The sequence below is a fragment of the Lemur catta genome, chromosome 6 (genome assembly GCF_020740605.2).
Source record: "Lemur catta isolate mLemCat1 chromosome 6, mLemCat1.pri, whole genome shotgun sequence".
In the NCBI taxonomy this organism is placed as follows: domain Eukaryota; kingdom Metazoa; phylum Chordata; class Mammalia; order Primates; family Lemuridae; genus Lemur; species Lemur catta.
This window is the reverse complement of record NC_059133.1, coordinates 98681572-98693823: the sequence shown is the minus strand read 5'-3', so window position 1 is coordinate 98693823 and position 12252 is coordinate 98681572. Positions and strand designations below refer to the sequence as shown.

Here is a 12252-nt window from a genome sequence, read left to right as displayed (position 1 = left end):
TCAGACATTGTCTCCTCAAACCAGGCCAACGAAAAGGTGCTATACAAAATATGGCATAATATTTTAATGACATTGAGAATAAGGTATTATTTGATTAGAAGTAAGCTGATTTTTCAGAGTCATTACTTAGAATATTCAGTTAAATTTCAATTTGGCTTGAAGTAGAATGTGAACTGTAATTTTTTCCCCTCATCATGATTGTATATGAAAGGAAGAATACAGTAGGGGGAAAGAATAGTCTTTTCAACAAATGGTGCTGGGACAACTGAACCATATGTAAAAGAATGAAGTTGGACCCCAACCTCACCCCATATATAAAAATGAACTCAAAGTGAAACAAATGTGAGAGCTAAATGTAAGACCTAAAACTGTTAATGTAAACCTCTTAGGAGAAAGCATAGATATAAATCTTCATGACCTTGCATTTGGTGACAGTTTCTTAGACTTACCACCTAAAGCACAAGCAACCAAAGAAAAAATAGATAAATTGGATTTCATCAGAATTAAAAACTTCTTTATATCGAAGGATCTTATCAAGGAGTGAAAAGAGGCTGAAAACAGTGGCTCACACCTGTAATCCCAGCACATTGGGAGGCTGAGGTGGGAGATAACGTGAGGCCAGGAGTTCAAGACCAGCAATAATGAGACCCCATCTCTACAAAAAATAAAAAAAAATTAGGTGAGCATGGTGGCACATGCCTGTAGTCCCAGCTACTCAGGAGGCTGAAACAGGAGCATCACCTGAGCCCAGGAGTTTGAGGTTGTTGTGAGCTATGATGATGCCACTGCACTCTAGCCAGCCCAGGCAACAGAGCAAGACTCTGTCTCAAAAAAAAAAAAAAGTGAAAAAAATCCCATATAGAATGGGAGAGAACATTTACAAATCATATATTTGGTAAGAGTATAGTAAATAACTCTTACAACTCAACAATAAAGACAACCCAGTTTAAAAAATGGGCAAAACATCTGAATAGACATTTCTCCAGAGAAGATCTACAAATGGCCAATAAACACATAAAAAGATATTATTTTAGTCATGTAGGGACGTGCAAATCAAGTGCTTTGACAAATGCAGTGAGATATCACTTCACACTCACTATGATGGCTATAATCAAGAAAATGGAAAATAACAAGTCTCGGCAAGGATGTGGGGAAATTGGAATCCTCACACATTGGCAGTAGGAGTATAAGATGGGGCATCCCCCATGGAACACGGTTTGGCAGTTCCTCCAAAAGTTAAGAGTTACCAGCAATTCCACTGATGTTTGGAAACATGTTCACACAAAAATGTGTCCGTGAACATGAATGTTTATAGTGACATTATTCATAATAGCTAAAAAGTGGAAACAACCTAGATGTCTACCAGCTAATGCATGGATAAACAAAATATGGTATAATCCATACCATGGAATATTATTAAGCCACAGAAGGGGATGAAGTACTATTGATACATGCTACAACATGGGTGAGCCTTGAAAACTTGCTAAGTGAAAGAAACTGGACACAAAGGCCACACATATATGGAATATATGTATGATTCCATATATGTGAACTGTCCAAAATAGGCAAATCCATAGAGACAGAAGGTAGATTAGCGGTTGTCTAGTGCTTGGAGACGTGGGGAATAGGGCAGGACAACAGGTACAGAACTTCTGTTTAGGGTGATAGAAATGTTTTGGAATTAGATAGTGGTGGTGATTTTATAACCTTGTGAATATGCTAAATATTATAGTTTCTGGCCTTATTCCATTTAACTTGCATTTCTGATCACACATTTGATTTCTATGGTACCTACAAGTTGCTGGCTGCTAGTATAGTTAGAGTAGAATAGAGAATCAAATCAAGTTTGTTGCTGACTTATAATGCAAGGGTAATTTTTAAATTAAAATGATAAAACAGAATCCCTTAGCAAATGTCCTTTAACTTCTGAATTTCTGTGCCTTCTTTGTGTTATGTGCCCCTTCCTGAAGCAATAGGAACATGGTATCTTACTGTGGAGAAGAACAGTTTAAGAAGTGGTGAGGAAATTGCCTGAATAGGCATTTTACTATTCCTAACTCTGTAATCTACTGGGCCAGCTGATGAGGACCAGAGAAGCAGCATAATGCTCCTGGACAGCCGTTGGTGGAGGAAAGTTGTACTTCTTGGCAGGGTTTAGGGGTATTGGAATTCATTGCAAAAACAAAAGCACCGTGGACTTTTGACGGCTAGGCTGTAATGTATGTGCCAAAAACTTTATAAATGAAATTTCACGCTAGATGTAGAGATAGAAGTGGACTCATTTAGTCTTCTAAGTAGCAGCAGCACTGTCTGGTTTCTTTTTGGATCATGCTCTTAGATAAATAAATTATTATATTCTGTATACTCAGTTTATGAAGCTGAAGTATGTGTGATACCAACAATGGAACTAAATCAAAATTTTTGATAAGCTTCAGTTATTTGGAAAATTTTTCTCATGGAACTTTTGATTCAGGTATCATTGCAACTGTGAATTGCAAATGATTGAAGACAGAGTCAGTATTTAACACTGTCTCTTCAAAAGGATGACGTTTTGTCTATCTCTTGTACTCTTCCTAGGTTGTGTATTCTTCCTGTGCCTGGGGATCTTTTATATGTTTCGCCCAAACATCTCCTTTGTGGCCCCTCTGCAAGAGAAGGTGGTCTTTGGATTATTTTTCTTGGGAGCCATTCTCTGCCTTTCTTTTTCATGGCTCTTCCATACAGTCTACTGCCACTCAGAAGGGGTTTCCCGGCTCTTCTCTAAGTAAGTATTTGTGAAGTCCATATTTTGATCAGTGAGGTGTAGTGGGTTAGGGAAAAGCATCCAGAGTTGACAGAATTCTTAATACCATCTGATGGGAACTTTGTTTTCCAATCAAAGAGCAACCCAGTTTGCCTTGTAGCTGTTGTTAATAGCGGGATTAATTGAAATCTGTAATGGTCAGTAATTTATAGCATTAAATGGATTTTTTTTCTATCCTAGACTGGATTACTCTGGTATTGCTCTTCTGATTATGGGAAGTTTTGTTCCTTGGCTTTATTATTCTTTCTACTGTAATCCACAACCTTGCTTCATCTACTTGATTGTCATCTGTGTGCTGGGCATTGCAGCCATTATAGTCTCCCAGTGGGACATGTTTGCCACTCCTCAGTATCGGGGAGTAAGAGCAGGTAAGAGCATGTAAAGGTTCTACACTGGACATTCATTTACTCACCAGTCATTTATTAAGGGCCTACCATTTGCCAAGCATCATGCTATGTATTTTTCATGCAAAGATGAATAAATCATAGTTCCTGTGGTTGAGGGGATTTTAATGTAGTGGTGGTGGTGGTGTTCATTGGTTGTCTTTTTTTTTTTTTTTTTTTTTTTTAGCCCGGGCAATAGTCTCACTCTGGTGCCTGGGCTAGAGTGCTGTGGCGTCAGCCTAGCTCACAGCAACCTCAAACTCCTGGGCTCAAACGATCCTACTGCCTCAGCCTCGTGAGTAGCTGGGACTACAGGCTGGTACTACCATGCCTGGCTAATTTTTTCTATATGTTTTTAGTTGTCTGGCTAATTTCTTTCTATTTTTTTTAGTAGAAACAGGGTCTTGCTCTTGCTCAGGCTGGTTTTGAACTCCTGACCTCGAGCGGTCCTCCTGCCTCAGCCTCCCAGAGTGCTAGGATTACAGGCGTGAGGCACTGCACCCGGCCCATTAGTTGTCTTAACGTATTAGTGTTGAGGGGCAGTAATGAGCATGAGGTGATGCATTGTGGGAGTGTTTTTTTACTTGAGTTTATGGCCATACACTGTCTAGAAGGCAGTAGCTCTGTAACCTTTGTAAAATAAACAATAACTTCTCTTACTGTTTCAGCTTGAGTGTACTGTTTGTAGTGATTGAGTCTTTTTGTTGTCATTTTTGTTTTGTTTTACATTTTTATTTTAAAATGTATAATCTGCTTAGATAAATAAGGCTTTACCTTCATACTGATTGTGTTCTTTTAAAGAAGATACCGTAAATCTCTTCTGATATAGGGGTAAAGGAGCTTGTTATGTTTAGGATAATGCCTGTTTAGCTGGAGGTCACATGGAAAGCAGAAAGCCTTGTTAAGGCACTGAGGGGTATGGAGTTAGAAGAGATGTTTTTATCTCCCACTGGACTGGGAGCGCCTTACAGCCAGGGCCATGTCTTCAATTTTCTGTTCTCAATATCAAACCCAGTGCCTACTGAGAATGAACAAGTGGTATTAAAAGGAGTATTTTTCCTTATATCCTCTTCAGAAAAAAACATTTAGTATTAAAATCCAAGCCTTGGTCCACCTGCAGTTACCTAGAAGGTTAGAAGTATTAATAGAATTAGTTTCATGTTAATGACCACTGTCATAACACTCTGCCCTCTTCCTTTTTTTCTAAGTATTCATATGAACAAATGAGCAGTGGTCAGAGTGGCTTTCAGTAGTACTGTAGTGTAAAGCCTGCTTGAGAACATTAGATAAGAATATCTTTGCTGAGTAGAGCTGAGCATTTTTCTATTTATATACATCCAGGGAACCAAGTTTCTGAGCCTTTGACTTAGAGAATGATAGGCAAAACCATTAGCAGCATTTGCTTAGCATGTAGAGGAAAAATAGTAAGTGAAGGAACAGGATCATGATGATTTTTCTTTAGAGGAATCGAGGTAGGAAATAGTTTCTCTGTAGGCCTGCTTGGTTCCTATCTTTTGTGAGATCAACATTGCCGTTTTCCTCTTTTAGCTGCCCATTTTATCTGTGAGTGTGCGTCTGTATATGTGTCTGCACATGCCATTGCACACCACCAGCTTATTTGGTAATGTCTAAAGCAAGTAGCAGACTCCTTGTCTGTTGAGAAAGCTTACCAAATGACAGCTTGTTTTGCAAGGTTCTTTCTTAACTCTGCATCAAAATGTAGGAGCAGTTAACTGGCTGAGGTGAGGAAGTCCTGTGTTGCTGTGGTTGACACAGGTTTCAAAGTGGTTTTAGATCAGTGGACTTCAGACTTTTTTTGATCGTGACATTTTCTTTTATAACCCTAAACACGTGTATATGCACATAAGTTCATGTACATATAAATCACAAAACTTTTACAAAATAAATAGTACTTAACCTTCCACTTGTGACACAGTCTGATATTCTTTATTTTATTCTAGTTCATTTAAAAAAATGTTGGTTGAGACTCAATTAGTTGATCTTAGAACCTAGGTCATATCCAGAAGTTTGAAAATCACTGCTTTAGATGATTTTGAAGGCAGTATGGCTGTGGCAGAGTGATTCTGACAGACTTCTATACTTGATGGCAGTATTCAACTTAGCACGGTATCCCCCGCTCCCCCTAGTAAGGTCATTTGTTCAAGGCATTTTAAAAAATTTATTTTTAAGGACCCAATTATAGGTCATGGATTTAGATTACTATTAAAAGTATTTTAGCTTTTAGCATCATCTACCTCCCCAGGTTATCTGATCATTCATTGCCTCCTTCACTCCAGGGATGTCTGTTGCTTCAAAGAGAAGATAAAACATATAAAATTGCTCTGTATTGTAATCTGTATCTGTAAAAGGGCAGCATGTAGGGTGGTTTGGACAAACTCCTGGAGCTGTCCTTTCCTAAAACATTTAGCAACATAATTCTAAACCCTTGAAGGCTTCTGGCTTATTGAGCTAAGTCTCTCTTAGCAGGAGGCTCCTTGCATTTGTATAATAAATCTTAGGAACATACCTGTCTTGTCTAGTGTGACAGTGTCCCAGAGTTTGAAGAGCCTTTTTTTCCCCTTAAAACAAGAAGCTAATTTTGCATCCTACTTTGAAACATTCAGTTTACAGAGGTATTGTAATACTGACTTCTTCCTCCTTGTTTCTCTTCTGCATTTTTACTTTATTCTCTTCCTATGATTCTTAGGAGTGTTTTTGGGTCTAGGCCTGAGTGGAATCATTCCCACCTTGCACTATGTCATCTCGGAGGGATTCCTGAAGGCTGCCACCATAGGGCAGATTGGCTGGTTGCTGTTGATGGCCAGCCTCTACATCACGGGGGCGGCCCTGTATGCTGCCCGCATCCCTGAACGCTTCTTTCCTGGCAAGTGTGACATCTGGGTAAGTGTGACCGGGTGACTGAGTGTGTATACATATGTGCTAGTGGGTTATTGGCATACTGCAAAGCCATGCAGTCGAAAAAGTTTTAGACTCAAAAGTTGGGAGACTTGTCTCTACTTAGCTCTGTTTCTCTGGACAGGAAGTACAATAGTAAATAACACTTATTGAGCTCTTGGTGCTCAGCACAATACAGAGTGCTTTATGTAGATTACCTCAGTTAATACATTAGCCCTATAAGGGATAATATTAATAATAGTTATTACTGTCTTCATTTTACAGATTAGGAAACTAAGGCTTAGGGAAGCTAGGCAACTTGTCCAAAGCACGTGGCTAGTAAGTGATAGAACTGAAATTTGAATCAGGCCAGTTTTAATATCAGAGTCTGTGCTCCTTACACAGTAATGAAAAGTCATTTAGCCATTCTTTGTCTCAGTTCCTTATTTATGAAATGATGATGATGGACCAGAGTTCTACCAAAGTCCTTTTCGATACCAAAATCCAGTGATTGGTAACGAGAGACTGAGTGTATGTGTGTCTGGTGGGAGGAGGACGCACCTATAACTAGATTGTGATTAATGGTAAGAGAGAAAGAAAGAGAAGGAGAAAAAGAAAATATAAGAGACTGGCATAGATGCAAAATTGTATAACTAAAGAGGGCCTGAAACACTTCCAACAGTACAGAATTGGAGTGTTATGTAATGTGAAATCTGACCTTTAGGATTCTGTTCTCAGCCTATTGCTAGTGATTATAGACTAAGTTGATCATCTAATCTCTTTGAAGTTTAGTTTAGCTGTCAGTAAATGGACAGAATCCCGAACTCAAGTGCAAAGCTTTTATTAATAGCTTCAAATTAGTTAATTTATCTCTCTCTCTTTTTTTTTTTGTTTGAGACAGTCTCGCTCTGTTGCCCCAGGTAGAGTGCAGTGGCATCATCATAGCTCACGGCAACCTCAGACTTGGGCTCAAGTGATCCTCCTGCCTCAGCCTCTGTAGTAGCTGGGACTGCAGGCATGCACCACCACCATGCCTGGCTAATTTTTCTATTTTTAGTAGAGACGGGGGTCTCTCTCTTGCTCAGGCTGATTTTGAACTCCTGAGCTCAAGTGATCCTCCTGCCTCAGCCTTCCAGAGTGCTAGGATTAGAGCTGTGAGCCACCCCACCTGGCCTAATTTATCTAAGATTGCCTCATCATAATTTTGATATTGATATGGAGGGATTTTTACCCTCCCCCCACCTTTGGGGAAAATTAATCCCCTATAATTAATCCTAGGGAACATCTCTTGGGATGTGACTTTTGGTGTCTTCTAGTTTACATTTCTAAAACATTATCTCTCCTTTGATAAATACTACTTTGCCACTGTACTTTTTGAGACTATAGTGAGAGAGTAGTATAATTTTTGAAGTGATGTATAGTGCACTGAGCAATTGATTACCCTTCTTGAGATGTGAAATAGCATTCAACAGAACAAGTAAAATCAGAAATAATGTCACATGCTTGTAGACCAGTTTCTGAGAAGGGGGTAAAAAGCCCTGTTTGCCTCATCTTTTGATATACTATGTAGTTCATGCAATTCCAGAATCTTAGAGCTGAAGGAAACGTTAGGGACCTTATGCTGTGACCTTACACCTGACCTGGAAGCCTCTTTAGTTTTGCGGACCAAGAGCAACATTCCAATGGCTGCAGCTCTAGCACTCTTGTCCTTCTCAAACCATCAGCAGCAGTGAGTAGGGAAGGCTTCTGTGTCTAACCATAGCCCACTGCTAGGTGTCAGGGATCCTTGGGACCTTTTGTGTTCTGTCGGCAAGGGGTCTGTATGTCATTTGCCACTGAGTTCCAGTGTTAAGTGTACAGATTTTCACGTCTAGAGCTTAGCAACAGCACCTTGATTTCTTTGGGGATGGCTGGCTTTCAACTCAGCAGAATGTGATATGCCTAATGGAAGTTCCAGGATCTGTAGACACCTTGAATTTGAGCTGGCACATCCATTCCCTGTCCTCTGCTCAGCATAAACCAGGATTAGACAATCCTAAGTATCTTTAGCAGTCTTAATAATGTATGGCTTTCTCCACCCCATCCTCTTTTTTTCCTTCCAGTTTCACTCTCATCAGCTGTTTCATATCTTTGTGGTTGCCGGAGCTTTTGTTCACTTCCATGGTGTCTCAAACCTGCAGGAGTTCCGTTTCATGATCGGCGGGGGCTGTAGTGAGGAGGATGCACTGTGAACACCTACCAGGAGCCAGGGACTTGACCCTGAGTCTGGGCCTGCAGCACCTGCCGGCCTCCCTGCCGGCCACTCATGCCAGTACCAGAGGAGCCCCCAAACTTTGACAGCCTCTTGGGCTTTGTGATGACAGCCCAGGGGCTCCACGTGGTACACGACTGAGAAGAGAAAAACAAAATAAATCATACCTCAAAGGATGGAGTGCATCAATATGGAGAAAAGGAGAAATGGCCCAAAGCCTGACTTACTCTTGGGATCTCCAGATTGAGGGCTCTGCAAGACCCTTGGCAAACTGGCTTCTGATCCATATCGTATTTATTTGTAGAAGATGGGGAAACCGTTTAGCTGATGGTTCTTTCTTCTCCCTTTCTCGCTCCATAAAACAATAATACAAACCAATTTAGGTGAACATTTATATCTAATTAATGGGTGGGAGTGTGATTTTAGATGCTCTTTTGGGAGAACAAAGAAATTGATGTAAATAAGATTTCTAACTTACTGTTTAAATAAGAATTTATATAAATGTTTAAAACATAGGGATAGGGGAGGGAGGGAGGATTTTTGTATAGAATGAAACATGCAAGTACCACACACTGTTTCAATTTTGCACAAAGTGACTGTAGGAGGATCAGGTGATGGCCCCAGAATGTACAGTATCTTGGTACATCAAGGTGCCTTCTAAAGGCTGACATACCTTGGACCCGAGTGGGGTGGAGAGTAGAGCCCAGCCCGGTGATCATATGACCGCTCTCAAGCCTGAGAGCCTTTGGGAGTCCTGAGGGAAATAGTATGTTTTTCCCAGTGGATGCAGAACATGAGTGGCTGGCAGGATGTGTTAGATAAAGGCCCTGGTTAAGGTGTCATTTGAGAGACTGACTTGTAGACTGACAGTGACCGTCACCTCTCTAAGGAGTAGAGCCACCTGCTTCTCCCACCCATGCTGGTAAAGGGGTGGTGGAGACAGTGAAGGAGCTCCGGAAACGTTAGCATGGGCTGATCTGGTTACTTCCTGGCATTCTGCTCAAGTTTGTGGATAATTCTTACTAGAGAGAGAAGTGTGAGAGTTTTCCATACCCTTGCTATGGATCTCTGGAACACCCTGTACATTTCCTCTATTCCCTGCCCAACTGCCCTTCCTTCTGGGAATAAAAATTGACCTTTCCCTGCTGTGGTGTCAGGGAGAGTGGTGGAGGAAGGATCTGGTTCATAGAATCCTAATCTTGGCTTCTAGGTGAACCACCCTTGGGCACTTGAGTCTTAGATTACCATCATCAAAGACTTGGGGTGACTCTGTCACATCCTGGGGATTGTGGGTATTGGAACTAAACATGAGGCCCTTGGCCCGGGGGTGGCATCCTCAGTGGGTGTTTGGGAATATGAGAAGGGTCTTCTGTTTATTCAGTAGAGTTTTCTTAGTTATTTTTCTCCTTTCTTTCCCCTTTTAATCTCCAGCAAAAGCTGGGATCCAGGCAGAAAGAATCCAGTGTAGAAGTTGGGAAGAACTTAAGAGTATTTTGGTTCTGGATAAGGTCATTGCCCTGGGTGCTAGGTGGTCTGAGAAGAGACTCAGTGGGTAAACTGGGGCAGTGCCTGACGGAATAAAGAGCAGTATTACCCCCTTTGAGAAAGTGTGGTCCAGCAGGACAGTGGCCATTTGGGCGGAAGCTCACTTGGTTTCATGGGAGCAACAGCACAAATCAGAAGCCAGACTTGCTCTTCGGTCATGCACTTTGGGACACAGGGTATGAGATGCAGCCCTGTAATAACACCAACAGAAGTAGCAGTCTCTGGGCCCGGTCACCCACACCCCAAAGCAGGAAGAATCTGGTTCAACATAGCACAAACCCTTAGGAAAAATGAAATTACCATCACCAATGTGGAATCCAGTAAAAATCTCCCTCTTTTGGGTGTGTATGTGGGCATGTGTGTGCCCATTTGTATGTGTGTCTATGTGCAACTCACTACCAACAGCCTCAATGTGCACTTGACCTTACAGTGCTTGCTGAGAACTCTCACCAGGTTGGCGCCTGAATGCCTTACTCTCAGCAGTCGGAGGCTTGCTTGCCCTGTGCAGATTTTTAATTTTCTTTTTTGGCCCTAGGCTTGTTAGGACCTCTACAGCTTCATTCTTTCATCATTAAATAGTGGCCTTTTTCAGTATTTCCCCCTTTCCCCTTTATAAATTGCTGAAGCCACAAAGCACATTTTTGGGGATCATAGAAGGTTGGGGTTCCAGAAAGGCACCTGTGTAATGGTTTATTCACTGTGGGATTTCCCTACTTGCTGTATTCTCAATTTCTTCTAATAAAAAGAACCAAATGAAATATGCACTTTTGTTAATGTGCTTTTTACTGCCTTTTCCAGCTTACCTCCCCTTAGCTTTTGGCACTTATTTGAAGCCCTAATTTAGACACTGGAATTTAAGAAATGTTCAGAATCTTCCCATTCTGAATGCACAAATCAAAGTGCTTATTCCCAACTCTTCTGTGCTTTCATTATAACTTGGATCAGCTTTAGGATGGAGGGGAGAGCTAACTCTAAGGGGCAGTTCTTTTTTTTTTCTTTTTTTTTTGAGACAGTCTTGCTCTGGTGCCATGGCGAGTGCTGTGGTGTCAGCCTAGCTCACAGCAACTTCAAACTCCTCAAGCAGTTCTCCTGCTTCAGCCTCCTGAATAGCTGGGACTACAGGTGTGTGCCACCACACCTGCTAATCTTTCTATTTTTAGTAAAGACGGGGTCACTCTTGCTCAGGTTGGTCTCGAACTCCTGACCTCAACCAATCCTCCTGCCTCAGCCTCCCAGAGTGCTAGGATTATAGGCATGAGCCACTGTGCCTGGCCTCAAGGGGCAGTTCATAATTCATTTATTAAAGTTTATAAAAATAATACCTAATATAATGAACACCTTATGCCAAGGGATGTGTTAAAGAATATCGATCTCTGATGTAATAACTCTGTGAGCTAGTCTGTTATTTTCATCCTCATTTTACAGATAAGAAATCGAAGCTTAGAAAGTTTACCTGACTTCTAGTGCCAGCACTCTGTATGGGAGAAGAGAATGAAAAGAAAATTTAAGGAGAAAATTGCTTTCTGTCTGTACTTGAGTTTATATTTCTGATTAAACAGTTTCGTATATACTGACTTAAAGGTTTTAGGGTTTGTTAACCTGATCCCTTCTATCTAATTTAAGAAGAGGAAATCCCAACTCTTTTGCCTTAGGTAAATTGAGTTTTTGCAGGAGAATTTCCAGTATTGGGAAAATATGTCCATTCTGAATTCTCATTTTAGAGTATAGATACAACTTTAGGGAGTCCCGTATATTACCCGGATACAGAACACTGGATCACATCGTGCTTCTGATAAAAAATAAGCTGAGGCCTATGAATAAGCCACTTTTCCCCTCTTTCTTGCTAAAAGCTGTCTGTATGCTTCCTGTCACTCAGGTGATGTCCCATGAATATTGTAGGGGCGGTTGGAGGTTTTTTGTTTTTGTTTTTTAAAGACGGGGTCTCTTGTCGCCTAGGCTGGAGTGCAGTGGTGTGATCACAGCTCACAGCAGCCTCGAATTCCTGGCAATTTCCGTTTCAACTTTATAGAATGCTAGTGCTCTGGGTGCCCTAGAGAAGTCTCTGGGCAATGTTGCTTTAAAATTATCCCAGGAAAAAAAGCATAATTTTCTTGAATATTCTGATTCCGCTGTAACACATTCCATTTTATCCTTCCTCAGTGGGCGTGGACCATTTGCCCACCACCCGTGTCCTGTCTAATGTACAAATCTTTTATGCCTTCAGCTTTTTGACTAGTCCCTGAAAACAAGGCCAGTCTGGCTCACATGTGTCGGGGGTGCTTGTGATGCCATGGCTAGGGCTGGGGGGACCAAGGAAGCTGCAGGTCCCCACTGCCTCTTGTTACTGCTGTGCCACCATTGCTGCCTTGCTAGGC

At 41.3% G+C, this 12252-nt stretch overlaps 1 protein-coding gene across 3 annotated transcripts in view; it reads left to right on the top strand.

Annotated features, from left to right (window-relative positions):
- ADIPOR2 (adiponectin receptor 2) overlaps positions 1 to 10639 on the top strand; it is a 70150-nt gene extending 59511 nt beyond the window's left edge. For all 3 annotated transcript variants that reach the window (XM_045554651.1, XM_045554652.1, XM_045554653.1), the window contains 4 exons: positions 2578 to 2764; positions 2984 to 3171; positions 5894 to 6087; positions 8184 to 10639. In XM_045554651.1, the coding sequence (XP_045410607.1) occupies positions 2578 to 2764; positions 2984 to 3171; positions 5894 to 6087; positions 8184 to 8312 (698 nt within the window). In that variant the 3' untranslated portion in view covers positions 8313 to 10639. The remainder of the gene's footprint in view (positions 1 to 2577; positions 2765 to 2983; positions 3172 to 5893; positions 6088 to 8183) is intronic.
- The last annotated feature ends 1613 nt before the right edge of the window (positions 10640 to 12252 follow it).